The 27393-nt window shown below is 44.3% G+C and overlaps 1 protein-coding gene across 1 annotated transcript; it reads right to left on the bottom strand.

The window, feature by feature from the left end:
* Nucleotides 1–23230: 23230 nt before the first annotated feature.
* On the bottom strand, nucleotides 23231–27105 carry LOC121280557 (interleukin-8-like). The gene is made up of 4 exons (XM_041192693.1): nucleotides 26997–27105; nucleotides 25143–25263; nucleotides 24536–24619; nucleotides 23231–24123 (listed from the first exon to the last, which is right to left on the bottom strand). The coding sequence occupies exons 1-4, from the start codon at nucleotides 27055–27057 to the stop codon at nucleotides 24078–24080; spliced, it is 312 nt and encodes a 103-aa protein (XP_041048627.1). The 5' UTR covers nucleotides 27058–27105; the 3' UTR covers nucleotides 23231–24077.
* Nucleotides 27106–27393: the final 288 nt, after the last annotated feature.

The raw sequence follows: 27393 nt of genomic DNA, 5'->3' as shown, positions 1-27393 counted from the left end.
CTCGAGACAGGGGAGGCATCCTTACCTTCCCGGGCTGCATGGAATTCTTTAAAACAAAATTTAAAATAATGAAATTTACCTGAGCCTTCTGTGGCCAGGATCATGGCTATTGGCAGCTCTTGCTGGTCTGTTTGCGCTTGTACAACACCTGTGCCTCCTTAATGGTTATAAAAACAAAAAACTGTGGATGCTGGAAATCCAAAACAAAAACAGAATTACCTGGAAAAGCTCAGCAGGTCTGGCAGCATCGGCGGAGAAGAAAAGAGTTGACGTTTCGAGTCCTCATGACCCTTCACTAGAACTAGGTGAATCCAAGAGGAGGGGTGAAATATAAGCTGGTTTAAGGTGTGTGTGTGTGTGTGTGTGGAAGGGGGGGTGGGTGTTGGGTGGGGGGAGAGAAGTGGAGGGCGGGTGTGGTTGTAGGGACAAGCAAGCAGTGATAGGAGTAGATCATCAAAAGATGTCACAGACAAAAGAACACAGAGGTGTTGAAGTTGGTGATATTATCTAAACAATTGTGCTAATTAAGAATGGATGGTAGGGCACTCAAGGTATAGCTCTAATGGGGGTGGGGGGGCATAAAAGATTTAAAAATAATGGAAATAGGTGGGAAAAGAAAAATCTATATAAATTATTGGAAAAAACAAAAGGAAGGGGGAAGAAACAGAAAGGGGGTGGAGATGGAGGAGGGAACTCAAGACCCAAAGTTGTTGAATTCAATATTCAGTCCGGAAAGCTGTAAAGTGCCTAGTCGGAAGATGAGGTGCTGTTCCTCCAGTTTGCGTTGGGCTTCACTGGAACAATGCAGCAAGCCAAGGACAGACATGTGGGCAAGAGAGCAGGGTGGAGTGTTAAAATGGCAAGCGACAGGGAGGTTTGGGTCATTCTTGCGGACAGACCGCAGGTGTTCTGCAAAGCGGTCGCCCAGTTTACGTTTTGTCTCTCCAATGTAGAGGAGACCGCATTGGGGGCAACCAATGCAGTAGACTAAATTGGGGGAAATGCAAGTGAAATGTTGCTTCACTTAAAAAGAGTGTTTGGGCCCTTGGACGGTGAGGAGAGAGGAAGTGAAGGGCCAGGTGTTACATCTTTTGCGTGGGCATGGGGAGGTGCCATAGGTGGGGGTTGAGGAGTAGGGGGTGATGGAGGAATGGACGAGGGTGTCCCGGAGGGAACGATCCCTAAGGAATTTCGCCGGGGGTGGAGGGGTGAAGGGAAGATGTGTTTGGTGCTGGCATCATGCTGGAGTTGGCGGAAATGGTGGAGGATGATCCTTTGAATGCGGAGGCTGGTGGGGTGATAAGTGAGGACAAGGGGGACAGTATCATGTTTCTGGGAGAGAGGAGAAGGCGTGAGGGCGGATGCGTGGGAGATGAGCCGGACACGGTTGAGGGCCCTGTCAACGACCATGGGTGGAAAACCTCGGTTAAGGAAGAAGGAGCACATGTCAGAGGAACTGTTTTTGAAGGTAGCACCATCAGAACAGATGCGACGGAGGCGAAGGAACTGAGAGAATGGGATGGAGTCCTTACAGGAAGCGGGGTGTGAGGAGCTGTAGTCGAGGTAGCTGTGGGAGCTTGTAATGGATATTGGTGGACAGTCTATCACCAGAGATTGAGACAGAGAGGTCAAGGAAGGGAAGGGAAGTGTCAGAGATGGACACGTGAAAATGATGGAGGGGTGGAGATTGGAAGCAAAATTAATAAATTTTTCCAAGTCCCGACGAGAGTATGAAGCAGACCCGAAGTAATCATCGATGTACCGGAGAGAGAGTTGTGGAAGGGGGCCGGAGAGGAACTGGAAGAAGGAATGTTCCACATACCCATAAAGAGACAGGCATAGCTGGGGCCCATGTGGGTACACATAGCCACAACTTTTATTTGGAGGAAGTGAGAGGAGTTGAAGGAGAAATTGTGCAGTGTGAGAACAAGTTCAGCCAGCTGGAGGAGAGTAGTGGTGGATGGGGATTGTTCGGGCCTCTGTTCGAGGAAGAAGCTAAGGGCCCTCAGACCATCCTGGTGGAGGATGGAGGTGTAGACGGATTGGACGTCCATGGTGAGGAGTAAGCTGTTGGGGCCAGGGAACTGGAAATTGTTGATGGGCTGTAAGGTGTCAGAGGAATCACGGATGTAGGTGGGAAGGGATTGGACAAGGGGAGAGAGAAAGGAGTCAAGATAAGGAGAAATGAGTTCCATGGGGCAGGAGCACGCTGACATGATCGGTCTACCGGGAGAGTTCTGTTTGTGGATTTTGGGTAGGAGGTAGAAGCGGGCCATCTGAGGTTGGGCGACTATCAGGTTGGAAGCTGTGGGAGGAAGATCTCCATAGGAGATGAGGTCAGTGACAGTCCTGGAAACAATGGCTTGACGTTCAGTGGTGGGGTCATGGTCCAGGGAGAGGTAGGAGGAAGTGTCTCCTTGATGGTTGCCTGCATTCCTAAATTTCACATGCCTGAGTCTTAATGTTGAAAGGCAGTGACTGTGAGGTTAAGCCAGACACTCCTACATTTCCTTGTTACTGGAAAAGGAATGAGTCCCAGTGGCTAGCTTCTCAAGGATGTCCTCCTACTTTCTCTTGGCTCAGACTCCAGTTTAATCTTGTGGCACCAACAAGTTAGAGATCACCCCCAGAAAGGGCCCCTTGGTCCAGCAGTGAGCTCCTCCCACTGCCTCAGACCCCTCCTGTGCAGGTTGGCTTCTACTTTCGATTTAACATTGCACCATTAGTTCGAGAGTGCAAGATGATTGTTCTGGGCTATTATTTTAGACGAGTTTCAATGCTCCCTCCCTCACTGTCTACGCCCCAGAAACTTACCTGAAACCTCACAATGCGAAGGTAGAGCTCTCTCCTGTATTCTCCAGCCTCCCCCAGTAATCCTGGATCCCATTGTTTTTATGGTCGACATCCCTACCCTCCTCCCGAGCCCGTCACTGTTGACGTGCCCCTGCCCATGTGGACCTCTACCCTCTGCATCTAGAGGCTGTGTGTATGGTCACCTACTGAGGAGAACCCCCAGGAAGCTCCAGACCCCCCCGCCCCACCCCAGGCCCTTTATCATGTTTTCCACAAATACAGGCTGCAGATAACCCACTACCATCCCAGCTGCAGCCCAGTACAGAGGCAGACAAGCCCATGGACAGCAACAGTGAAAACGCCCCGCACACCAAGATGTGCCTGATTCCAACTGAGCACACTGCTCTTGCCCCTCTCTGAAGTGGGAGTACATTGTACCAGTCACCAATAGCCCTGCAGCATGGCCCGCTGCACCTCAGGACTGTCTCAACTCTCTTATCCTTGACTGTGTGATCCACAGATCCCCACGACTGTCTCTATTATCTGACTCCTGACTCTGAGCCCAAGGCGAGTCTCTACTCTCTGAATGTGACCTGCTAGTCCCAGACCAAGGAATTTGACTGTCAATGAGTTTCCATTTGCCTTCATGACTGAACACTACACTGGCCAGAATTTTACATACTGTGGGTGGGTGCGTGGCCGAACCGTCCGGCCCCGAAATAGCGCCAGATGATGTCGGATGTCATTGCGCACTCGTGCGTTATCTTGCTCCATGTGCATACGCGGCAGTCGGAAGTACTCCTGCTGACAATTATGCAGGCAATTAAGCCCATTAAGGAGGCAATTGAAAGTGATTTTTTGTGGCCCGTCCACTTTTACAGTTGGCGGACAGGCGAATTGGCCAATAGGCCTTTCTATTTTTGCTCAAACCTCGTTCCAGGGCTGAATGAAATCTCTGTGGGGAAATAAAATAAAAATAGATATCTGGGGATTTTTTTTCATGAGGTTTATGTTCAGGTGCTTAATTGTGCTTCATGGACACATTTTGCAGCATTTTTGTTGTTTCATTTATTCAGTGGAGAGCTGCAGCTCCCTGAGGCAGCTGTCTGGCTTCAGGGTGCTCACTGGAAGTGCTCACCAGCATCTGAGGTGATGTTGGCGCCCGACCTCTTCCTGCCCCCACTGGCAGTGCTGAGCCTTTCACAGTGCATATTTCATGCTGGCTGTCCATTAACTGGCCAGTCAGCGTGAAATCGCGGCTGGGGGCTGTTTGCAGGTGCTGGACAAGCGTAATTTTTAGGCCACTTTCCCTTCCCATCCCCCCTACTTCATGAGCCTCTGTGTGACCCATCCCTCTTGTACCACACTAACACACCCCACTTTTCCTATTCCAGAGTCTGTGTGCATTCCCTCCCATTCATACATGTAGCATCCCATTCACCCCCTTGTTTGTCAGTGTTTTTGTTTCCCTGTTCCGACTCTAGCTTCCCACCGCTCGGTCTCCCCTCTGCCTGATATTCTTCCCCCTCCTCCTCCACCCCTTTGCAAAGCCTTTCAGTCCCTCTGCCTTCCATTGTAGCTTATCCCTCAAATCACTTGCAAAGCCTTCCTGTCCTTTGCCCCATGTGTGCTTCTCATCCTGACCTTTCCTCAACTCCCCCACCCCCCCAAACTCCACTTGAGATGCCAGTCTCTGAATTTTCAGCCCTATCTGAGCACCGCTGCACATTTGCGTCCTTCAGGCACCCATCTGGGCCAAGTGGTTGCAATACTGGTCTCTGTCTAAAGTTGAGTCCTGCCTGAGTATTACTGCACCGAGGTGTCCTTCTGCCTAGGGAGGCAACCACTGGGAGCAGGTCAACCCTACAGCTCGATAAGTGTGGCATTCTACTGGCATCACAACAAGACTGGCGCAGCACTGTGGCAGGTAGGGTATGAATGTTGCACTCACCTGGAAGTTGCGAGTGAAGTGAGGTCTGACCGCTGCACACCACTCTCCTTCAAGCGAGATTCAGACCAACGTGATTTCCTGCTGGCGTGACACAAGATTGGAGGGCAGCACCTGATTTCGCCGAGAAGCTAATTTAATGAGCATTCCCCAACCAACCTGCACCCCCCCCACATGTGTTTGTGCACTACCATCAACCAGAAGGCAGCCCTTGCCCCAACACTGCACTGCCAGCTAGCCGGGAAAAAGTGACTTGCCTGTGCCCCTCGCCTGACTGTGTGGCGCCTCAACCTTCAGGTCCAACAAATGACCCTCTTGATCGCTACGCAACGTTACTGTGCACTCCCCTCCAAGTTCCCCTACATGTGTAGCTCGCCAGCTACACGCCTTATAAATGCTGTTGTGTAACATGTCGGTGTGCAATGAACCTGCCATGTTTGGATGATCCAGTGCGGGGGGACGATTCTGGCAAGCAGGGCTCAAAATGATATGTATTACAATGTAATATGTATTACTGTGAAGTTCCCAATGTCTGGCGGCCTGAAAGTGGCCCGTCATTGACGGGCAGAGCAGATGGTTGCAAATGTGCTTCACGATGGCATGAAACTGATTTTTGGCCTTCCCGCCGTGTTGTGAGCCCAGGCCTGTTTCAACTTCAATGGAAAATTCTGCCCTGTGGCCAGAATTTTCCAGTCCCTGCTGCAGGTTCCCCACGGTGGGGCTGGCGAGCCATTGAAATCTCCGTTCACATTGGCCGGACCGGAAGATCACACTAGCGTGAGGGGTGGGAAAATTCCGGCCTGTATTATTTTTATGTTTGTGTGTGGTTCTATTTTGTTTGCCACTTGTAACAGCTTTAATCTTGCGGACACTTAAAAGGACCTTAACGATACATAAAAGAGCGGACACAAAGATTAAATCAACTGATTCATTTATTTACCAAAAGCCTCAAGTATAAAATTCACTGAATACAAAAGTTATCATCTGAGTGACAACAAAAATATAAAACCATGTTTGTAAAGTCAATTGTCATAGAAGGAACTGTCACAGCCTAACAACTGAGCTGTGCTAAATTTCAGAGCACTCTATTTAATCATCAATACCTATTCAGTGATATAACAGGTGATATTGCCTTCATGTTATCATTACATTTGATTACATTACAGATCTAGAATTCTTAAAGCCAAACACTCCCACAGTTTTAGAAAACCATTATAAAACAAGTACATTTTCAAACAATTTATTCGTAACTGCAATGATAGAATAATTATTTCTTTCGATATGTGTATGTACAAACATACGAGTTAGGAGCTGGAGTAAATAATTCGGTCCCTGGAACCCGTCTGCCCTTCAATATGATCTGATTGTGGGCTTAACTCTACATTCTACCTACCCCCGCATAACCTTTCACTCCCTTGTTAGTCAAGAATCTATCTCTACCTCTACCTCTAAATGTGCGTGGACAGTAGAAAATCAACTTAAAATCCCTTTATACTTAGAGCTTTGTTGATAAATTTCAGTTTACTGGCTCAAATATTTTGACGCATTAACTCTTATGCACCAGAAACTATATCAAAATAGCATAAAAAGCCACTGGCATGCTGCAAGGATTTATGTGCATCAGTGATATTGGCTGGAGTGTGTGTGCACAAAATAGAAAATAGAAAATAATTCAGATATTGGTAAGTCTGGTACAGTTTAGCTTAAACAACAAAGCTTGGCTCAGTAAGCAGTAGAATTTTGCCTTGTATAGGAACAATTCATATTCATTCAGTTGAAGTCAGTTCAGCAGGTGGAATAGTGACTTCTGATCTGGAAATGCCAAAACAAAGATGGGGAATTAAACTTGTGTCCTGACCAATATTTATCCCTCAATCAACATTGCTAAAACACATTATGTGATTATCACCATATTGTTGTTTGTGAGAACTTGTTGTGCACAAATTGGCTGTGGTGATTCTAACATACAGTGACAACACTTCAAAAGGACTTCATTGGTTGTAGGTGCTTTGGGATGTCTTGGTGCCATGAAAGATGCTTTTTAACTTTCACATTACTGAAAAGACCTTGTGAAGCTACTGTTGTGTCATACTAAATATGGAGTTAAAGTTGGAAAACTGCATAATGTGTAAATAAGTAATGCTGATATTGCAGACCAATAATATCTAGATGATAGGAACAGGAAATAGTTTTGCAAAATTGAACATTGAAAGTCAATAGTTACTTTTCAGTCAGGAGACCAACAATTCTTTTGACCCATGGAGTTTGGGGATTCACACAGACCTTCAACCTATTCTTCAGGGTAATTCTGTAACACATGAACAGAACAACTTTTGGTTAAAATGTTAATGACAATTTGGAAGCGGTATATGGTGCTATCTCTTACAGGTGAATTTATCTCACAAGATGAACAGTTATACAGCAGCTAAACCAGAGTCAGTCAGCAGTGGATGATTGAATTCAGAAACTAGTGTTTATTTTAATAATCAAAAGCAAGGGCATTCTGTACACTGATGTGAAATTAAATTGTGTTAAATTACAGAAAAATCTTTGTTATCCTAAAAGTGATAAAGAAAGATAACTTTTGCTTATAATGCATAATGGAAAACTTAAGTGCATTTATAAACAATTTGTCTATAGTGATTGCCTTTGGAGACAACAATAAATGTGCCATGTAGATAAGATCATATTGAATGATCTGCTGTCACATTCGACACTATAAAAGATTTGTTGCAAAATATAGTAATTTACCTGGTTTATACTGTAAAAAGTAATTGAATAATTTTTCTAGGCTTGTGAAATTTGAATAGCCGATAAGTTTGCTTTGTTGTTGGCAATTGATTTATTGTAACACTTACACAATCTCTACTTTCCTGCAGAAGGTGCTCAGAGGAAATATGTCGATATGCTGATATCTTCATGGTGAAATGAAATGAGAGCTGACTTTCACACATTTGCATCCCGTGTTTTTTGTGATTCCTAAGGACGGACATATAGTGAAAGAAAAAGAACATGGCAAGTTCACAACGGCATCATCAAATTTCAGGAAATAAACGAGTTGCATTAACAAAATTGGTGTTTAGTTTACTTCCTTGAAGGGAATAAGCATTTATTTTTACAATGTAGAAGATTATTTGTAAGGTGCAGTTTTCTTAATTCTCACTCCCATTCTGGAATTTTGCCTAGTGGAATGCAAATCAGGACATTATGTTCAAGCTCCAATCATTTTTTCTGCATTAAAATGAAGGCAAAATTCCTAAATAACCCTTAATTTTACAGAATATAATATTTGTAGTGTGGTGAGTCCCCTCACAACCACAGCAGATTTCAGCCTCTTTACGGCCGGAATATAGCTGTTGGCATTTGGGAGCGGGCCTGACACGCTGAGGTGTAAAAAGACATGAGGTGGCGTCGGGCGTGCGCCCTGATGTCATCGCGCGTCATTTCGATATTGCGTTCGGCGGGTGCATGCCCGAGGTGGCTGCGCGCCAGGTGAAATTTTAAGCCCATTAAAGCCATTAGGAAAGTAAATTGCCTCAGTAACAACGCTCCCTGTCCAACCTTATGGTTGGCGGACAGGCAAAGAGCTCGAACGGTCTTTGTGTTTTCCAGGAAACCTCATTCACGGGCGGGATGAGTTTTCCTGAAGGATTTATAAAATTAATAAATAAGTTTGGTAAACTTGACAATCACGTCCGAGCTCTTGTGACACTATCACATCAGGGGACTTTTTAAAATAATTTTGTTACTTGAACTTTTAAAAACTTTTATTGTCTATTCAATCTCCCGGAGGCAGCTCTTTTGCCTTAATTGTCCCACCCATTTAAAATGGCGGCATGCAGCCGATCGCGGGCGGCGATTAGCTCCACACCTGCTTCTGAACCCTCCTGCCCAGCCTGCCTGACATAGGTAAGATTCAGCCCCATTAATTTTATGATTCAATCTGTCATTAGACAGGTAGAATGTCTGTGTTTCTGATTCTTAACCTACTTTACAATAATGCCATATGCCCAGTAAAAATGTAATTTACTGAAAGTTAATGCACAGTCACATTGGAATATACCCTGACTGTTTCTGATTTATTTCTGGTTTTGGATTGCTGTAAGCAAAAGAACTGGCACAGGACTTTTGGGCTATTTGGTCTCTTGTGCAGTAATGTTCAAAGGTTCTTAGTATCTATTTAAAATTTCTTAATCTGAAATCATGCATGAGGATTTCCAACACATGCACACATTTTTTACTATTTTTATCTGTAACCTCAATAATTTTGCTGAGGAAGAAAAAAAATCACAAAGGATGATTTGGTTGATTTGACATAGTCTACTCCTATTCAAAGCCAGATCTGAACCAGTGAAAATCCTGCAAACAAATTGCAATTATGTTTTCTCTAGATCAGAGGGGAAACCCTTCACTAACCAACCTTACTGGCCTGGTTAAATTAGATTGGACTGGTTTTGAAATGGCAGACAGCTAGTGCTGATCTCTGCCATTTAGTAGCCTTTTCTTTGTATTTTAAATCTGAAGACAATGCAAACTTTGCTGTGAGAGTGTTCAGACTATAAAACAACGTGAAATATAGTGAGCAGAACCAAGTACTTTCCCATCATTTGTTTACTTCAGAGTCAATAATAAGTCATATTATCATCCTGCTTTAAACACTGGAAAACAGTCACTTAGAAAGGCTATCTCATCAAGTGCAATCTAAATAATGAATACTCATCATGAGTAGCTAGGCAGGTAACAGTTGTTGTCAACAGCAAAAAGATTGTTTGGATCTTCATGGTTGAATGTGGCTGGATCTCTTCTAGTCTTCAGGCACGAGCAGCTGGCAGCCTTCAGAATGCATTGGTTTGGCTCATCGTGTCTTGTATTTATCAGCAAGATTTGAGGAACTTGGGACATCAGAATTTACATAAGGAAATATCTTGTCAGCACACTTGAATAATTATCTAATTGCTATTTGCTTTAGAAGCAATTTTTCAAAGAACCTTTCATACAAGGATGTATTTTCTCCATTTAGCCATTATTGTTTTTTAGTTACAATGATCAAAAATCATTGTGAACCCTTTAATTAAATATTCCTACAGATGGGGCTTGGGAAAAGAATGACATATATTTCTGTAAGATATAACCTAGAATGCCTAGCTATTTTTGGACATTCCAGGTATTGGAAAGGCTAAATATCCCAGCATGCTTTTCCAGCTGGCCAAGAAGCCCTCTATGAAATGTTTGCCATTAATTTATAATATTAGCCAGTCTAGCATCCTGTGTATGATGAACAAAAGGGGGAAGTCCTTGATTATATCTAGCAAGGTATCAATCTCCCTCAATGGACAGATTTTAAAAAATGAATAATGACCAAGCTTTTTCCCTCGTTGGGCAGGCTTGGCGGGGGGTGAGCAGGAGCGGTCAGGAAGCCAACCGCCGCCTGTGATTGGGGCCAGACCACAATTTCACGCTGGTGGGCCAGTTAACGTTCGCTGCAGTGCTCAGTGCTGACTGCGTGATGGGTGAAGGGTAAGCGGCGAACTTTGTGCATGCATGTGAGTGCGCACTGGAAAAGATCCCTGAAGCTGCATCAGGGAGCTGAAGATATAAAAAATCAAAAATATAGAATTTATAAATGTCACAAAACATGTCCCCTCATGTGAATCTGTCACATGAGCAGGGACATGTTATTACGGAAATGGTAACATTTTAATTTTATTTTCAATTGCTGTTGGAAACCTCTTCCCGCCATTGGGTGAGGTTTCCTGAACAATGCAAAGGCCGCTTGGCCTTTTCACCTGCCCGCCAACCGTAAGGGTGGACAGGCAGTAAAAAATGACATTTAATTGGTACTTTAATGGCCTCAATAGGCCTGTTAATTGTTGGTGGCTGCGCTGCCGACTCCCACGCACGCTCGCTGACTGAAATTTCATGCGAGCGCGCAATGATGTCGGGATGCTCGCGTGATGTCGTTGCGTGTCATTTTACACTTGTTTGGGTCAGGCATGTGCCCGCCCGACGAGGTAAAAATTCTGGCCAAATAAGATAAGGCAAGATATTCAACATTACGAACTGTGAGTGGGGTCTTGTTGTCACATTCCACCCAACAATACTGCAAAACATTGTGATTTTGTATTAATCTATTGTTGAAGTGCTAGGGCCTTCTTCAGTGTGAGGATTGTGCTTTGCTAATGAGTCAGCTTATTATCTCTGTGATTGCTGTGTGCTCCTTTAAATTTATCAATTTATCCAATTTATCAAGCTTCACTCTGAAGCAGACCCAGAACCGTCTGCACGCAGGAAATATGGTCCAAGGAAAAGACTTAAAACTGATAATCCCGTGGAACCGTTTAGTTCTTGAAGCTATGAAAATGGAAAATGTGATCATTCAAAATAAAAGATCTCATATACCTTTAAAAATTCTGCAGAGATGAAGAAAAAAATAAGCATTTATATCTGGAAACAAGTCTTTACACGCAGATCAACCAAGGTTTGGATTTAAAGAAAACAGAAGTACAAATTGAAGACATTTTACTTAAATTAACAAATGAATACACACTCTGGGTAGCCAGTAATTCCAGGTAAATCCATTGAACAATGTGTTAAAATAAGCTTTGCTATGATCATGTTCTGTTATTCAAGAAATATTCTAAATGAATGAAGAACTGAATGCACCAAGGAAATCACAAAAGTTTTGTTTTCAAAACATGTAGTTTCATAAGGTTCTCTGAAGCCACATAAAGACCACGGCCCACATGTTTGTTCCTGGGTCTGGTGCACAGAGACTGGAGAATTCCTGCCTCTGCAAAACAGACCTTTCAATATGTCTGCCCGAAGTTCTGAATTTTGGTCCGGGGGGGAGCTGCGAGAATAGGAGTTGGGGTGGGCAACCCCAGAAATATTGACGTTTTGGAGGCAGGCACAGTGGGTGATGGGTGACTTGGGAGAATATAAAAAGTGGCCCTTCAGAAAGGCCCATTTGAGAGGTGGGCCTTCAATGGCGAAATCCCTGCGCCTCAGAGAAGATGTCATTTCCCTGTCAGGTGAGTGTGAAAGCTGTAATTGTGCAACTGTTAGCTGACCCTGGAACAGATGGCCCATCATGGGCTTTCCCATGGGGGAGTTGTCATTGTTGCTGCCTAATCAAAGTGGACCACTGGAAACATGGAGTGGATTCTCAAGACACAGCCATGGAGATGGCATTATCTTGCCATCACTGCCTGCTATAGATATTATGTACTCATGTAGTTAGCTACCTTGACTCAGTGGGTGGATGAATGATGAACAATGCCGTGTTATCCCTTCCAATTGCCCTTTGCTATCCATCTATCAAGATGTACCCAAATTCTTGACCCTTGACCACGTCCTTCACATCTGCACATTCTCGTGGCAGTTGTATGGTTCAGAGGGGGAAAACCAATAGGGCTGTTAATCGTTGTGGACCACAGCATGCTACCTTGAAGTCACAGTCACAAACTTATATGGCATCAAGAATTTTTATAGCACCAGTTTCTCCACCAAATCTTACCAGTAATCACTGGTATGATATGATGAAAATGATTAGTACATATAAGCACACATAAGTGAATGAGAGTGGTGTAAACTGAATGGCTCACCACTCTTTCCCCTTATATTTTTTATTCATAGAATGTCATATAGAAGAGATGGCAGAAAAAGATAAAAATGAAAGAGCTATCTTAGCAGAGTCCTTGATTATTTTGACCGAAACAGAACTTGTCACAAATTTGAACCCTCCTCCCATCCCCAAACAGCCTTGGAGGCCGTAGACAAACTTATGTTCCAACAATCACCAGAGGCCTGCCTTGGCCATTTTCTGTTGCCCTGCAGGTGAGCAGAGATGGATATGATGTCAGCCAGGAGCTGACATAAAATTAGAGCCTTTTATTGATATTGAAAAAAACCAGAACCCAGGTTGGGCCAATGGGGTGGATGGAATGAATTCCACAAGGTCATCTCTAGCCAGACCAAGAGGAAAATTCCATCCAACATATCTGATTCAAGGAGGACCCGCATAACTCAAATATACATCTCTCTCGAGTAATTATAAAATGGACAAGTCATAAACACTACACTGTACATCACTGATTATCCAGTCCCTTCTTTTTATAATAGGTTCGCATTTACAGACTCACTGTGACATCATGCTCTTCACTCAATAAAAAGTACTTGGACTTGTAGAGTTGCAGTTACATAAAATATAAACATCAGAGATCTTAAATAATCTCCAAATCTTATCTAACATCCATAGTAGATGATTGTCTGGCTTCAAACTCCGTTATCCTACCTAGTAGTCCTTTGAAGTTAGTCTGCTTTAATTGACTCCAATTTCTGCTTAGTTATAGTGTTTTTAATTTAAGTGAACTGTGGGGTCTGCAGTGGTGAAGATTTTATTTACTTACCACCAGACATCTGATCTCACTGATGCCGGTAAGTACTTACCTAAGCATGCTATTGGAAGCAGAATGAGCACACTGACTGCTCTGCTTTGATTTCATGTAAGGCTAGTGCCATTGTGCATGTGCAGAAACAATTGTATAAGGGTAGCATTGTAAATTTCAGGACTTTGACTTTCTACTAACAATCTAGCTGATTCTAGAATTGAAATTGTGTTTCTGTATTTGTTAGCTTTCCTTCTAAATTAAAGGTGATATATAAAATCAAGTTATTTTGTGCCCTCTCTCTTATTCAATTGGGCACGGGAGTCAACAGATGGTTAAAAATAAGTCCTTTTTACCACTGATGTGATTGCACTGAATCAACCACAACCACCAGATATTGATTTGTAATTCAAAGTTCACAAATATTACAGAAACTTTCTTGTAATTCTTTCCACACCTCCCGAATGTTCACAGATGCAAATGTTCTGAACAAAATGAATATGAATTATAAATGACCTTTCAGAAATAGACCCAAAGTTGGTCTTATCTATAATTATCGAGTAAGAAGGCTGTCCCATTGGGCTAGAGGATAGTTCTTACAGAGATAAACAAAACTTAAAATATTAGCTTTCATGTTTTTCCTTACCAAAGATATCTGTAATTGCACTTATTAGAAGTGGTTGTCATTATACAGCAATCACAATTCTACCTTGTTTTGTGAAGCCAGTGAGTTATTATTTCAAGCAATTGCATCAAATATGTCCATACTAACATATTAAATGAAAGATTGAGATACTGTACCAGAGTTCTGAAGGAGATAGCTGAAAGATTGAGATACTGTACCAGAGTTCTGAAGGAGATAGCTGAAGAGATAGTGGAGGTTTTAGTGGTGAACTTTCAGGAATCACTCGAGTCAGGGAGGATCCCAGAAGACTGGAAAATCGCTAATGTAACCCCCCTGTTTAAGAAGGGAGTGAGGCAAAAGACGGGAAATTACAGGCCTATTAGCCCGACCTCAGTCGTTGGTAAGAGTTTAGAGTTCATTATTGAGGATGAGATTTCTGAATACAAGGAAGTGCAAGATAAAATAGAGCAAAGTCAGCATGGTTTCATCAAGGGGAGGTCATGCCTGACAAATCTGTTAGAATTCTTTGAGGAAGTAACGAGTAGGTTAGACAAAGGAGAGCCAATGGATATTATCTACTTGGAATTCCAGAAGGCCTTTGACAAGGTGCCCCACAGGAGGCTGCTCAGTAAGATAAGAGCCCATGGTGTTAGAGCCAAGGTACTAGCATGGATAGAAGATTGGCTGTCTGGCAGGAGGCAGAGAGAGGGGATAAGGGGGTCCTTCTCAGGATGGCGGCCGGTAACTAGTGGAGTTCCTCGGGGGTCAGTGTTGGGACCACAACTTTTCACTTTATACATTTAATGATCTAGATGAAGGAACTGAGGGCATCCTGGGTAAGTTTGCAGATGGTACAAAGATAGGTGGAGGGACAGGTAGTATTTAGGAGGCGGGGAGGCTGCAGAAGGATTTAGACAGGTTAGGAGAATGGGCAAAGAAGTGGCAAATGGAATACAATGTGGGGAAGTGTGAGGTTATGCACTTTGGTAGGAAGAATAGAGGCATAGGCTATTTTCTAAATGGGAGAGATTTCAGAAATCTGGAGTGAAAAGGGACTTGGGAGTCCTAGTCCAGGATTCTCTTAAGGTTAACTTGCAGGTTGAGTCAGTAGTTAGGAAGGCAAATGCAATGTTGGCATTTATTTTGAGAGGACTAGAATATAAAAGTAGGGATGTGCTGCTGAGGCTTTATAAGGCTCTGGTCAGACCACATTTAGAATATTGTGAGCAATTTTGGGCCCTGTATCTCAGGAAGGATGTGCTGGCCCTGGAGAGGGTCCAGAGGAGGTTCACGAGAATGATCCCAGGAATGAAAGGCTTAACATATGAGGAACGTTTGAGGACTCTGGGTCTATACTCGATGGAGTTTAGAAGGATGAGAGGGGATCTGATTAAAACTTACAGAATACTGAAAGGCCTGGATAGAGTGGACGTGGGGAAGATGTTTCCATTAGTAGGAGAGACTAGGACCCGAGGGCACAGCCTCAGAGTAAAAGGAAGACCTTTCAGAACAGAGATGAGGAGAAACTTCTTTAGCCAGAGATGGTGAATCTATGGAATTCATTGCCACAGAAGACTGTGGAGGCCAGGTCATTGAGTGTATTTAAGACTGAGATAGATAGGTTCTTGATTGGTAAGGGGATCAAAGGTTATGGGGACAAGGCGGGAGAATGGGGTTGAGAAACTTATCAGCCATGATTGAATGGCGGAGCAGCCTCGATGGGCCAAATGGCCTAATTTCTGCTCCTATGTCGTATGGTCTTATGGTCGACTGTATTATGAGTGGAAGGGGTGGCTGGAGTGAGCTCAAGCTGCCCAACAACCCTCTCATGTATACACTGTTGCAGTCCACCTATGGCATCAGTGATGGAGTTAAGCCTGCGCAGCAGTGCAGGAATGACGTCTTGGACCAAGATCTCCATGGCGGCCGCCATCCTGCCAGTGCTGACCTCAGTGCATTGCAATGCGGGCGCTATCAACTCAGGCTGAAGATGGACGGACTCCTCCATCGTGCCATGAAATCTAAGGAGTGCAGTGGACATTCCTTCCTGATGTTCCTGAGCTTGCCTTTGCAGCTCCAGCAGCTGTGACGACTGATCCAGAGACTCATCATCTGACTCGGTCTCAGCAATGTCCTGGCCTCCAGCATTCATCTGAGTGCATGGCACCTGGGAAGTCCCTGCCTCCGCCTGCTGTGGATCAGAAAGTGCAATGTTCTCACCAGATTGTGGTCCCAAGGCTACTCTAAAGCTAGGTCCCACTGAGGTGTGTGTCTCTGCACAGGTGGAGGGCATGGGTGAGCGCTGTGATGGGACTTCAGGGAAGGTGCCTTCATATTCGTCCTTAGAGGTTTCTTCAGAGCTTGCCTGAAGGCTTTGGGTCGTGGACTCCGTCTGCTGCTTCCCAGATGTTCCTGTGAAACCAAGGGGAGATAATAGAGCAGCGCCAACCTCACCGTCAGCACAGGACCGATCCTGGTCATTGTCGGCCAGCTGGATGGCTCTGTTTTCAAATTCTGAGAGAACTTTGAATTCTGGCCTCCCTCCACCTGTCTGTGACCTTTTCCTCCTCTTGTGAGCCAGTTTGTCCTGCATAGGTGGAGATGTGGAGAGTGTACAGGACGCTTGCTGGGCCAGATGATAAGTATGCCTGGCCTGTGTTTGTGGTGAATGGTCCCATGGACGGGATGAGGACAATGACGGTGTGTGTGAGAGAATGAATGGTGATGTCCCTTGCACTGGCAGTGAGTGAGAGTCCTGTATGTGTGTGATGGGTTTGCGAGTGTGTGAGTTGAGAGTGATGATAAGAGTATCTTATCCTGGCAGAACGGAAGAGATCATTCATCTTTTTGTGGCACTGGGTGGCTGTCCTCTTCTGAAGAGCGTAGGCGCTGCCACCGCCTCCTAAGCCGGGTTGGTGACATTGCTACCCATCCTGCGACCTGAGCAGGGGTAGAGCACATCCTGGTGGGCCTCCACAGTATCCAACAGTTGCTTGAGGGACCCGTCGTTGAAGCAGGGGGTGCAGTCTTTTTTCCTCTGCTGGCCATGTCTCCCAGGCAGCAGTGGTGAGCTGCTGGCGATGAGTGCTTTGCTGGTGGCTGCCCACTTATAAAATGGTGGCTGGCGTGATGCAACAGTGAGGTGATGGTGAGCAGGTGAATGAGAGCCCACCCCCCCATAGAAGCAGCGTTTTTCAAAGGAGTGAATATAATGTGAGGTGGGCTCAGGGAGATACACTGTGAAAACCCGCTATTTTCATCGGCGGGTAGGACACCATTTTACCCATCTGCTACCACACTTGGTGCAATTCTGGGAAAATTCAGCTCCCTTTGTGAGAATCATGTTAATGTGATGTCAACCTCACTGACGATAGTTTTAACACCCTTGTGTGCTGTCATGGGAATGTGTTAAAATCGTTATTGGAAGTGTGTGATTAAAGTGCTTGTAACCTTCTTCCTCATGAAATATCGCTGTGTGAGGGCAGCTCAGCAGCCACGAGGGATTAGCGGCAGTTGTGAATGTGGCGACAACTGCATCAAGTAAGTTGCCTCAGCGATCTCACTGTTGTGTCAACTTTCACTTCCCAGAGCAAGCGTATACAGGTTGTACAACTGACCTTCTTAGAGATCATGGCCTGGTGAATCATTGGACCAGAAGATGCAGGTCTGAATGCTGAACCTGCTCTCGATGTGACTGGTTGGACATCCCTTTCAATGAAATAGAATGACGTTTAGGGCCAGGAGAAATGTGGCCTTTTCCTGTTGCCTTCACTTTACTCCTCCTGAAATCTGGTAGCAATTAAAGTGGCACAGGCACATCTTCCACATTATGTTTCCTCGATGCCATCGTCCTGTGGAAAATGACCCTAAACACTCTCTTGAGGTTCTGTGCCTTCTGCTCATCATCCTCCAAGGAGCCCTCATCCTCCTCCATTTCACCCTCTGGCAAGGGATCACCCCTTTACAGAGCCAGGTTGTGAAGGGTGCAACACACAGCCATGTGCACTATCTGAGGAGTCAAAACATCGAAAGTGCATCTTCAGAATGCCAATGGTCTGCTCTATTAGGGACCGTGTGGAGCTGTGAGCTGTGTTGTACCTCTCCTCCGACGCACTTGAGGCTGATGCACCAGTGTCATCAGCCAACCTTTCAGTGGGTACCCCTTATCCTCAAGCATCCACCTCTGAAGATGCTGAGGCTGTTTGAATATCTGAGGCACCTGGGAGTGAATCAGGATGTAGGAGTCATGACAACTCCCACAAATGTGCATTATGTGCTTCCAAATAATCACACACCAATTGAACATTGATGGAATGAAAGCCTTTATAGCTGATAACCATTAGTGGCTGCTGCCATGGAGCTCTTAAAGCCACATGGGTACAGTCGCTTGCACCCTGCACCCTTGCGAAGCCTGAGAAAGCTGAAAACCCATTGAATCTGGCATTCTCGCAATCTTCAAGTGCAAACCTCACATAATGGTGTGCCCTGTTGTAGAGGACATCTGTGACTTCCTTGATACATCAATGCGCTGTGGACTGCGAGATGCCGCACAGGTCAGCTGTGGATCCTTGGAACGACCAGTGGGCAAAAAAATTGAGTGTAGTGGTCAACTTCAAAACTACTGGCAGGGGATAGCCTCCCACTCCATGGTGCGTTGGGTCTTTACGATGCATGTGGGAGGTGTGATCCACCAGAATTCAGGACAAGAGCATTCATGCTCAGCATTGTCTCTCAATCACCTGTAAATAGGAGAGTCTTCTTCGATAGACCCTAGGTCTAGCGAGTCACCTCTGTGGTTGGGGTCTATGCTCCTGAACCACATGTTCCTGCTGTGGCTCCCTTGCCACCCTGGAGCTCAGGTGGTCCCTTCTCCTGAATCTATGCTTGGTGTTGCGTCTCCCCCTTTTTCTCCTCCATTGAATTAGAACTCTCAAAAAGGTAGCATTGAATCCTGGATCCTTAATTGTTTTATCCTTATCTCTGAAATGATATCGGTTGGAGACTTGGGAGGAGAAATGGCAGATGGAGTTTAATCCAGACAAATGCGAGGTAATGCGTTCTGGAAGGTCTAATATAGGCAGGAATTATGCAGTAAATGGCAGAACTCTTAAGTGCATTGATGGGCAGAGGGATCTGGGTGTACAGGTCCACAGGTTACTGAAAGTGGCAACGCAGGTGGATAAGGTGGTCAGGAAGGCATATGGCATGCTTGCCTTCATTGGCAGGGGTATTGAGCATAAAAGTTGGGAAGTCATGCTGCAGCTGTATAGAACTTCGGTTAGGCCACACTTGGAATATTGCATGCAATTCTGGTCGCCACATTACCAGAAGGATATGGAGGCTTTGTAGAGGGTGCAGAGGAGGTTTACCAGGATGCTGCCTGGTCTGGAGGTTATTAGCTATGAGGAGAGGTTGGAGAAACTCGGATTATTCTCATTGGAGCGACAGAGATTGAGGGGCGACTTGATAGAAGTTACAAAATAATGAGTGGCATGGACAGAGTAGATAGTCAGAAGCTTTTTCCCAGAGTGGAAGAGTCAGTTACTAGGGGACATAGATTTAAGGTAAGAGGAGAAAACTATAGAGGAGAGGCAAGTTTTTTTTGCAGAGGGTAGTGAGGGTCTGGAATTCGCTGCCAGAGGAGGTGGTGGAAGGAGGTACGATAGTGGTGTCTAAGAGGCAGCTTGACAAATACATGAATAGGATGGGAATAGAGGGATACGGACCTCGGAAGTGCAAAATGTTTTAGTTGATGGGCAATATGATCGGAGCAGGCTTGGGGGGGCCGAAGGGCCTGTTCCTGTGCTGTACTTTCCTTTGTTCTTTGTTCTTTGTTCTTGATAGATTGAATAGATTAATGAATAATGGATGAGTGAAGCTCACAATCTTGAACCAATAGCAACTGCAATGGTCTATAGTTGCTTCTGACCTACTAGTTTTGCCGTTGATTCAGTCTTGTACCTGAGGCAGTAACACACACATGGAGGTCACCAAAATGCCATCCCTGAGGCTTAACACCTGAATCGCTCTGTGGCTGGAGAAGGTTTGAATGACATGCGCAACCTGAGCAAGCTCAGTGCTGCAGTCTCAGACCTGGCATACTCATGAAATAAAGTTGCTCAGGATTGATGACTAGATGCCCTTTGGTGCATTAGGGATGCCAGTTCTGGAAAGTAAATGCCATATATTCAACACCTGTGCCTCCTTAATGGTTGCCTGCATTCCTAAATTTCACATGCCTGTGTCTTCATGTTGAAATGCAGTAACTGTGAGGTTAAGCCAGTCACTCCTACATTTCCCTGTTACTGGAAAAGGAATGGGTCCCAGTGGCTAGCTTCCCAAGGATGTCTTCCTCCTTTCTCTTGGCTCAGACTCCAGTTTAATCTTGTGGCACCAGCAAGTTAGAGATCACCCCCAGAAAGGGCCCCTTGGTCCAGCAGTGAGCTCCTCCCACTGCCTCAGACCCATTCTGTGCAGATTGGCTTCTACTATCGATTTAACATTGCAGCATTAGTTTGAGAGTGTAAGATGGTTGTTCTAGGCTATTATTTTAGACCAGCTGTGATGCTCCCTCCCTCACTGTCCATGTCCCAGAAACTTACCTGAAACCTCACAATGTAAAGGTAGAGCTCTCTCCTGTATTCTCCAGCCTCCCCCAGTAATCCTGGATCCCATTGTTGTTATGGTCAAGATCCATACCCTCTCCCGAGCCCGTCATTGTTCACATGACCCTGCCCCATGTGGACCTCGACCCTCCGCATCTAGAGGCTGTGTGTATGGTCATCTACTGAGGAGAACCCCCAGAAAGCTCCACACACCACACCCCCTCCCACGCCCCAGGCCCTTTATCATGTTTTCCACAAATACAGGCTGCAGATAACCGCTACCATCCCAGCTGCAGCCCAGTACAGAGACAGACAAGGCCATGGACAGCAACAGTGAAAACGCTCCGCACACCAAGATATGCCTGATTCCAATTGAGCACACAGCTCTTACACTCTCTGAAGTGGGAATACATCGTACCAGTCACCAATAGCCCTGCAGCATGGCCCGCTGCACCTCAGGACTGTCTCAACTCTCTTACCCTTGACTGTGTGATCCACAGATCCCCACGACTGTCTCTATTATCTGACTCCTGACTCTGAGCCCAAGACTTACATGAAACTCTGCTCTCTGAATGTGACCTGCTAGCCCCAGACCAAGGAATTTGACTGTCAATGAGTTTCCATTTGCCTTTTTGACTGAACACTACACTGGCCACAATTTTACATCCTGTCGGTGGGTACGTGGCCGAACCGTCCGGCCCCGAAATAGCGCCAGATGACGTCGGATGTCATTGCGCACTCGTGCGTTATCTTGCTCCATGGGCACCCGCGGCAGTCGGAAGTACTCCTGCTGACAATTAAGCGGGCAATTAAGCCCATTAAGGAGGCAACTGAAAGTGATTTTTTGTGGCCCGTCCAACTTTTACAGTTGGCGGACGGGACAATCGGCCTTTCTATTTTTGCTCAAACCTCGATCCAGGGCGGGATGAAATCTCTGTGGGGAAATAAAATAAAAATAGATATCTGGGGATTTTTTTTCATGAGGTTTATGTTCAGGTGCTTAATTGTGCTTCATGGACACATTTTGCAGCATTTTTGTTGTTTCATTTATTCAGTGGAGAGCTGCAGCTCCCTGAGGCAGCTGTCTGTCTTCAGGGTGCTCACTGGAAGTGCTCACCAGCATCTGAGGTGATGTCGGCGCCCGACCTCTTCCCGCCCCCACTGGCAGTGCTGAGCCTTTCACAGTGCGTATTTCATGCTGGCTGCCCATTAACTGGCCAGTCAGCGTGAAATCACGGCTGGGGGCTGATTGCAGGTGCTGGATGAGCGAAACCTTCTGGTCAATGTTTCCCTTCCCATCCCCCCTACTTCATGAGCCTCCGTGCAGCCCATCCCACTTGTACCACACTAACACACCCCACTTTTCCTATTCCAGAGTCTGCCTGCAACCCACCCCCCCACCCCCCCACCCATTCATACATGTAATATCCCATTCACCCTCTTGTTTGTCAGTGTTTCTGTTTCCCTTGTTGAGTTCCAGCTTCCCACCGCTTGGCATCCCCTGTCCTGATATTCTTCCCCCTCCTCCTCCACCCCATTGCAAAGCCTTTCTGCCCCTCTGCCTTCCATTGTAGCCCATCCCTCAAATCCCTTGCGAAACCTTCCTGCCCTTTGCCCCACGTGTGCTTCTTATCCTGACGTTTCCCCAACCCCCCAACCTCCACTTGAAATGCCGGTCTCTGAATTTTCAGCCCTATCTGAGCACTGCTGCAGAGTTGCGTCCTTCACGACAGCTGTGGTACCCATCTGGACAAGACCAACCCTACAGCCCAACTGGTTGCAATACTGGTCTCTGTCTGAAGTTGAGTCCTGCCTGAGTATTACTGCACCGCGGTGTCCTTCTGACTACAGAGGCAACCACTGGGAGCAGACCAACCCTACAGCTCGATAAGTTCTACTGGCATCACAACAAGACTGGTGCAGCACTGTGGCAGGTAGGGTATGAATGTTGCACTCACCTGGAAGTCATGAGTGAAGTGAGGTCTGACCGCCACACACCACTCTCCTTCAAGTGAGATTCAGACCAATGTGATTTCCTGCTGGCGTGACGCAAATTTGGAGGGCAGCACCTGATTTCGCCAAGAAGCTAATTTAATGAGCATTCTCCCACCAACCCGCACCACCCAACATGTGTTTGTGCACTACCATCAACTAGAGGGCAGCCCTTGCCCCAACACTACACTGCCAGCCAGCCAGGAAAATGTGACTTGCCTGTGCCCCTCGCCTGACTGTGTGGCGGCTCAACCTTCAGTTTCAAGAAATGACCTTCGTGATCGATGCGCAACATTACTATGCACTCCCCTCCGAGTTCCCCTCGAAGTGTAGCTCACTAGGTACATGCCTTATAAATGCTGTTTTGTAACATGTCGGCGTGAAATGATGCTGCCATGCTGTGATGATTCCGTGTGGGAGGATGATTCTGGCAAGCAGGGCTCATAATGTTATGCATTACAATGTAACATGTATTACTGTGAAGTTCCCAATGTCTGGTGGCCTGAAAGTGGCCCGTCATTGACGGGCGGAGTGGCCGGTTGCAAATGTGCTTCACGATGGCGTGAAACTGATTTTTGGCCTTCCTGCCATGTTGTGCGCTCAGGCCTGTTATGACTCCTGATGTCAACTTCAATGGAAAATTCTACCCTGTGGCCAGAATTTTCCAGCCCCTGCTGCAGGTTCCCCATGGTGGGGCTGGCGAGCCATTGAAATCTCCGTTCACACCGGAAGATCTCACTAGCGTGAGGGGCAGGAAAATTCCGGCCTGTGTTATTTTTATGTTTGTGTGTGGTTCTTTTTTATTTGCAACTTGTAACAGCTTTAATCTTGTGGACACTTAATAGGACCTTAACGATACATAAAAGAGCGGACACAAAGATTAAATCAACTGATTCATTTATTTACCAAAAGCCTTAAGTATAAAATTCACTGAATACAAAAGTTATCATCTGAGTGACAACAAAAATATAAAACCATGTTTGTAAAGTCAATTGTCATAGAAAGAACTGTCACAGCCTAACAACTGAGCTGTGCTAAATTTCAGAGCACTCTATTTAATCATCAATACCTAATCAGTGATATAACAGGTGATATTGCCTTCATGTTGTCATTACATTTGACTATGTTACAGATCTAGAATTCCTAAAGCCAAACACTTCCACAGTTTTAGAAAACCATTATAAAACATGTACATTTTCAAACAATTTATTCGTAACTGCAATGAAAGAATAATTATTTCTTTCGATATGTGTACATACAAACATACGAATTAGGAGCCAGACTAAGTAATTCTGTCTCTGGAACCCGGTCTGCCCTTCAATATGATCTGATTGTGGGCTCAACTCCTCATTCTACCTAAACCCCCCATAACCTTTCACTTCCTTGTTAGTCAAGAATCTATCTCTACCTCTGCCTCTAAATGTGTGTGGACAATAAAATATCAAACTAAAATCCCTTTATACTTAGAGCTTTGTTAACACGTTTCAATTTACTGGCTCAAATATTTTGACACATTAACTCTTATGTCCCAGAAACTATATAAAAATAGCATAAAAAGCCACTGGCATGCTACAAGGATTTATGTGCATCAGTGATATTGGCTGGATTGTGTGTGAGCAAAATAGAAAATAATTCAGATATTGGTAAGTCTGCTACAGTTTAGCTTAAACAACAAAGCTTGGCTCAGTAAGCAGTAGAATTTTGCCTTGTGTAGGTTCAATTCATATTCATTCAGTTGAAGTCAGTTCAGCAGGTGAAATAGTGACTTCTGATCTGGAAATGCCAAAACAAAGAAGGAGAATTAAGCTTGTATCCTGACCAATATTTATCCCTCAATCAACATTGCTAAAACACATTATGTGATTATCACCATATTGCTGTTTGTGAGAATTTGCTGTGCACAAATTGGCTGTGGTGATTCTAATATACAGTGACAACACTTCAAAAGGACTTCATTGGCTGTAGGTGCTTTGGGATGCCTTGGTGCCATGAAAGACGCTGTACAACTTTCACATCACTGAAAAGACCTTGTGAAGCTACTGTTGTGTCATACTAAATATGGAGTTAAAGGTTGAGAGCTGCATAATGTGTGAATATGTAATGCTGATATTGCAGACCAATAATATCTAGATGATAGGAACAGGAAGTAGTTTTGCAAAATTGAACATTGAAAGTCAATAGTTACTTTTCAGTAAGGAGACCAACAACTCTTTTGACCCATGGAGTTTGGGGATTCACACAGATCTTCATCATATTCTTCAGGGTAATTCTGTAACACATGAACAGAACATCTTTTGGTTAAAATTTTAATGACAATTTGTAAATTGTATATGGTGCTATCAAGATGAGTAATTATACAGCAGCTAAACCAGAGTCAGTCAGCGATTGAATTCAGAAACTAGTGTTTATTTTAATAATCAAAAGTAAGGGCATTCTGTACACTGATGTGAAATTAAATTGTGGTAAATTACAGAAAAACCTTTGTTGTCATAAAAGTGATAAAGAAAGATAACATTTGCTGTATAATACATAGTGGAACACTTAAGCGCATTTATATACAATTTGTCTATCGTGACTGCCTTTGGAGACAACAATAAATGTGCGATGTAGATAAGATCATATTGAATGATCAGCTGTCACATTCGACACTATAAAAGATTTGTTGCAAAAGATAGTCATTTCACCCGGTTTATACTATAAAAAATTAATTGAATATTTTCTCTAGGCTTGTGAAATTTGAATAGCCGATAAGTTTGCTTTGTTGTTGGCGATCGATTTATTGTAACACTTACACAATCTCTACTTTCCTGCAGAAGGAGCCCGGAGGAAATATGTCGATATGCTGATATCTTCGTGGTGAAATGAAATGAGAGCTGACTTTCACACATTTGCATCTCGAGGGTTTTGAGATTCCTAAGGACGGACATATAGTGAAAGAAAAAGAACATGGCAAGTTCACAACGGTATCGTCAAACTTGGAAATATATGAGTTGCATTAACAAAATTGGTGCTTAGTTTACTTCCTTGAAGGGAGTAAGCATTTATTTTTACAATGTAGAAGATTATATGTAAGGTGCAGTTTTCTATATTTTCACTCCTGTTCTGGAATTTTGCCTAGTGGAATGCAAATCAGGACATTATGTTCAAGCTCCAATCATTTTTTCTGCATTAAAATGAAGGCAAAATTCCTAAATAACCCTTCATTTTAAGAATATAATATTTGTAGTGTGGTGAGTTCCCTCACAACCACAACAGATTTCAGCCTCTTTATGGCCAGAATATTGCTGTCAGCATGTGGGAGCAGGCCTGACACGCTGAGGTGTAAAATGACATGAGGTGGCGTCGGGCATGCGCCCTGATGTCATCGCGCGTCATTTCGATATCGCATTCGGCGGGTGCATGCCGGAAGTGGCTGCGCAGCTGCTGAACTTTTAAGCCTATTAAGGCCATTAGGAAAGTAATTTACCTCATTAACAACGCTCCCTGTCCAGCCTTAAGCTTGGCGGACAGGCAAAGAGCTCGGGCGGTCTTTCTGTTTTCCAGGAAACCTCATCCACGGGCGGGATGAGTTTTCCTGAAGTTTTTATAAAATTAATAAATAAGTTTGGTAAACTTGACAAACATGTCCCTGCTCATGTGACACGGTCACATGAGGGGACTTGTTTAAATAATTTTGTTACTTGCATTTTTAAAAACTTTTATTGTCTATTCAATCTCCCTGAGGCAGCTCTTTCGTCTTAATTGTCCCACCCATTTAAAATGGCGGCATGCAGCTGATCGCGGGCGGCGATTATCTCCGCACCTGTCCTGCCCCCTCCTGCCCAGCCTGCCTGACATAGGTAAGATTCAGCCCCATTAATTTTATTATTGAACCTGTCATTAGACAGGTAGAATGTCTGTGTTTCTGATACTTACCCTACTTTGCAATAATGCCATACACCCAGTAAAAAATGTAATTTACTGAAAGTTAATGCACAGTCACATTGGAATATACCCTGACTGTTTCTGATTTGTTTCTGGTTTTGGATTGCTGTAAGCAAAAGAACTGGCACGGGCCTGATGGGTTATTTTGTCACTTGTGCAGTAATGTTCAAAGGTTCTTAGTATCTATTTAAAATTTCTTAATCTGAAATCATGCATGAGGATTTCCAACACATGCACACATATTTTACTATTTTTATCTGTAATTTCAATCATTTTGCTGAGGAAGAAAAAAAATCACAAAGGATGACTTGGTTGATTTGACATAGTCTACTCCTATTCAAAGCCAGATCTGAACCAGTGAAAATCCTGCAAACAAATTGCAATTATGTTTTCTCTAGATCAGAGAGGAAACCCTTCACTAACCAATCTTACTGGCCTTATTAAATTAGATTGGACTGGTTTTGAATGGCAGACAGCTAGTGCTGATCTCTGCCATTTAGTAGCCTTTTCTTTGTTTTTTAAATCTGAAGACAATGCAAACTTTGCTGTGAGAGTGTTCAGACTATAAAACAACGTGAAATATAGTGAGCAGAACCAAATACTTTCCCATCATTTGTTTACTTCAGAGTCAATAATAAGTCATATTATCATCCTGCTTTAAACACTGGAAAACAGTTACTTAGGCTATCTCATCAAATGCAATCTATGTAATGAATACTCACCATGATTAGCTAGGCAGATAGCAGTTGTTGTCAACAGCAAAAAGATTGTTTGGATCTTCATGGTTGAGTGTGGCTGGATTTCTTCTAGTCTTCAGGCAAGAGCAGCTGGCAGCCTTCAGAATGCGTTGGTTTGGCTCATCGTGTCTTGTATTTATCAGCAAGATTTGAGGAACTTGTGTCATCAGAATTTACATAAGGAAATATCTTGTCAGCACACTTGAATAATTACCTCAATGCTATTTGCTTTTGAAGCAGTTTTTCAAAGAACCTTTCATACAAGGATGCATTTTCTCCATTTAGCCATTTTTTTTTTTAGTTACGATGATCAAAAATCATTGTGAACTCTTTAATTAAATATTCCTACAGATGAGTTTGGGAAAAGAATGACATATATTTC

Source organism: Carcharodon carcharias, chromosome 1, assembly GCF_017639515.1.
Source record: "Carcharodon carcharias isolate sCarCar2 chromosome 1, sCarCar2.pri, whole genome shotgun sequence".
NCBI classification, from domain to species: domain Eukaryota; kingdom Metazoa; phylum Chordata; class Chondrichthyes; order Lamniformes; family Lamnidae; genus Carcharodon; species Carcharodon carcharias.
This window is presented reverse-complemented; position numbering and strand designations above follow the sequence as displayed.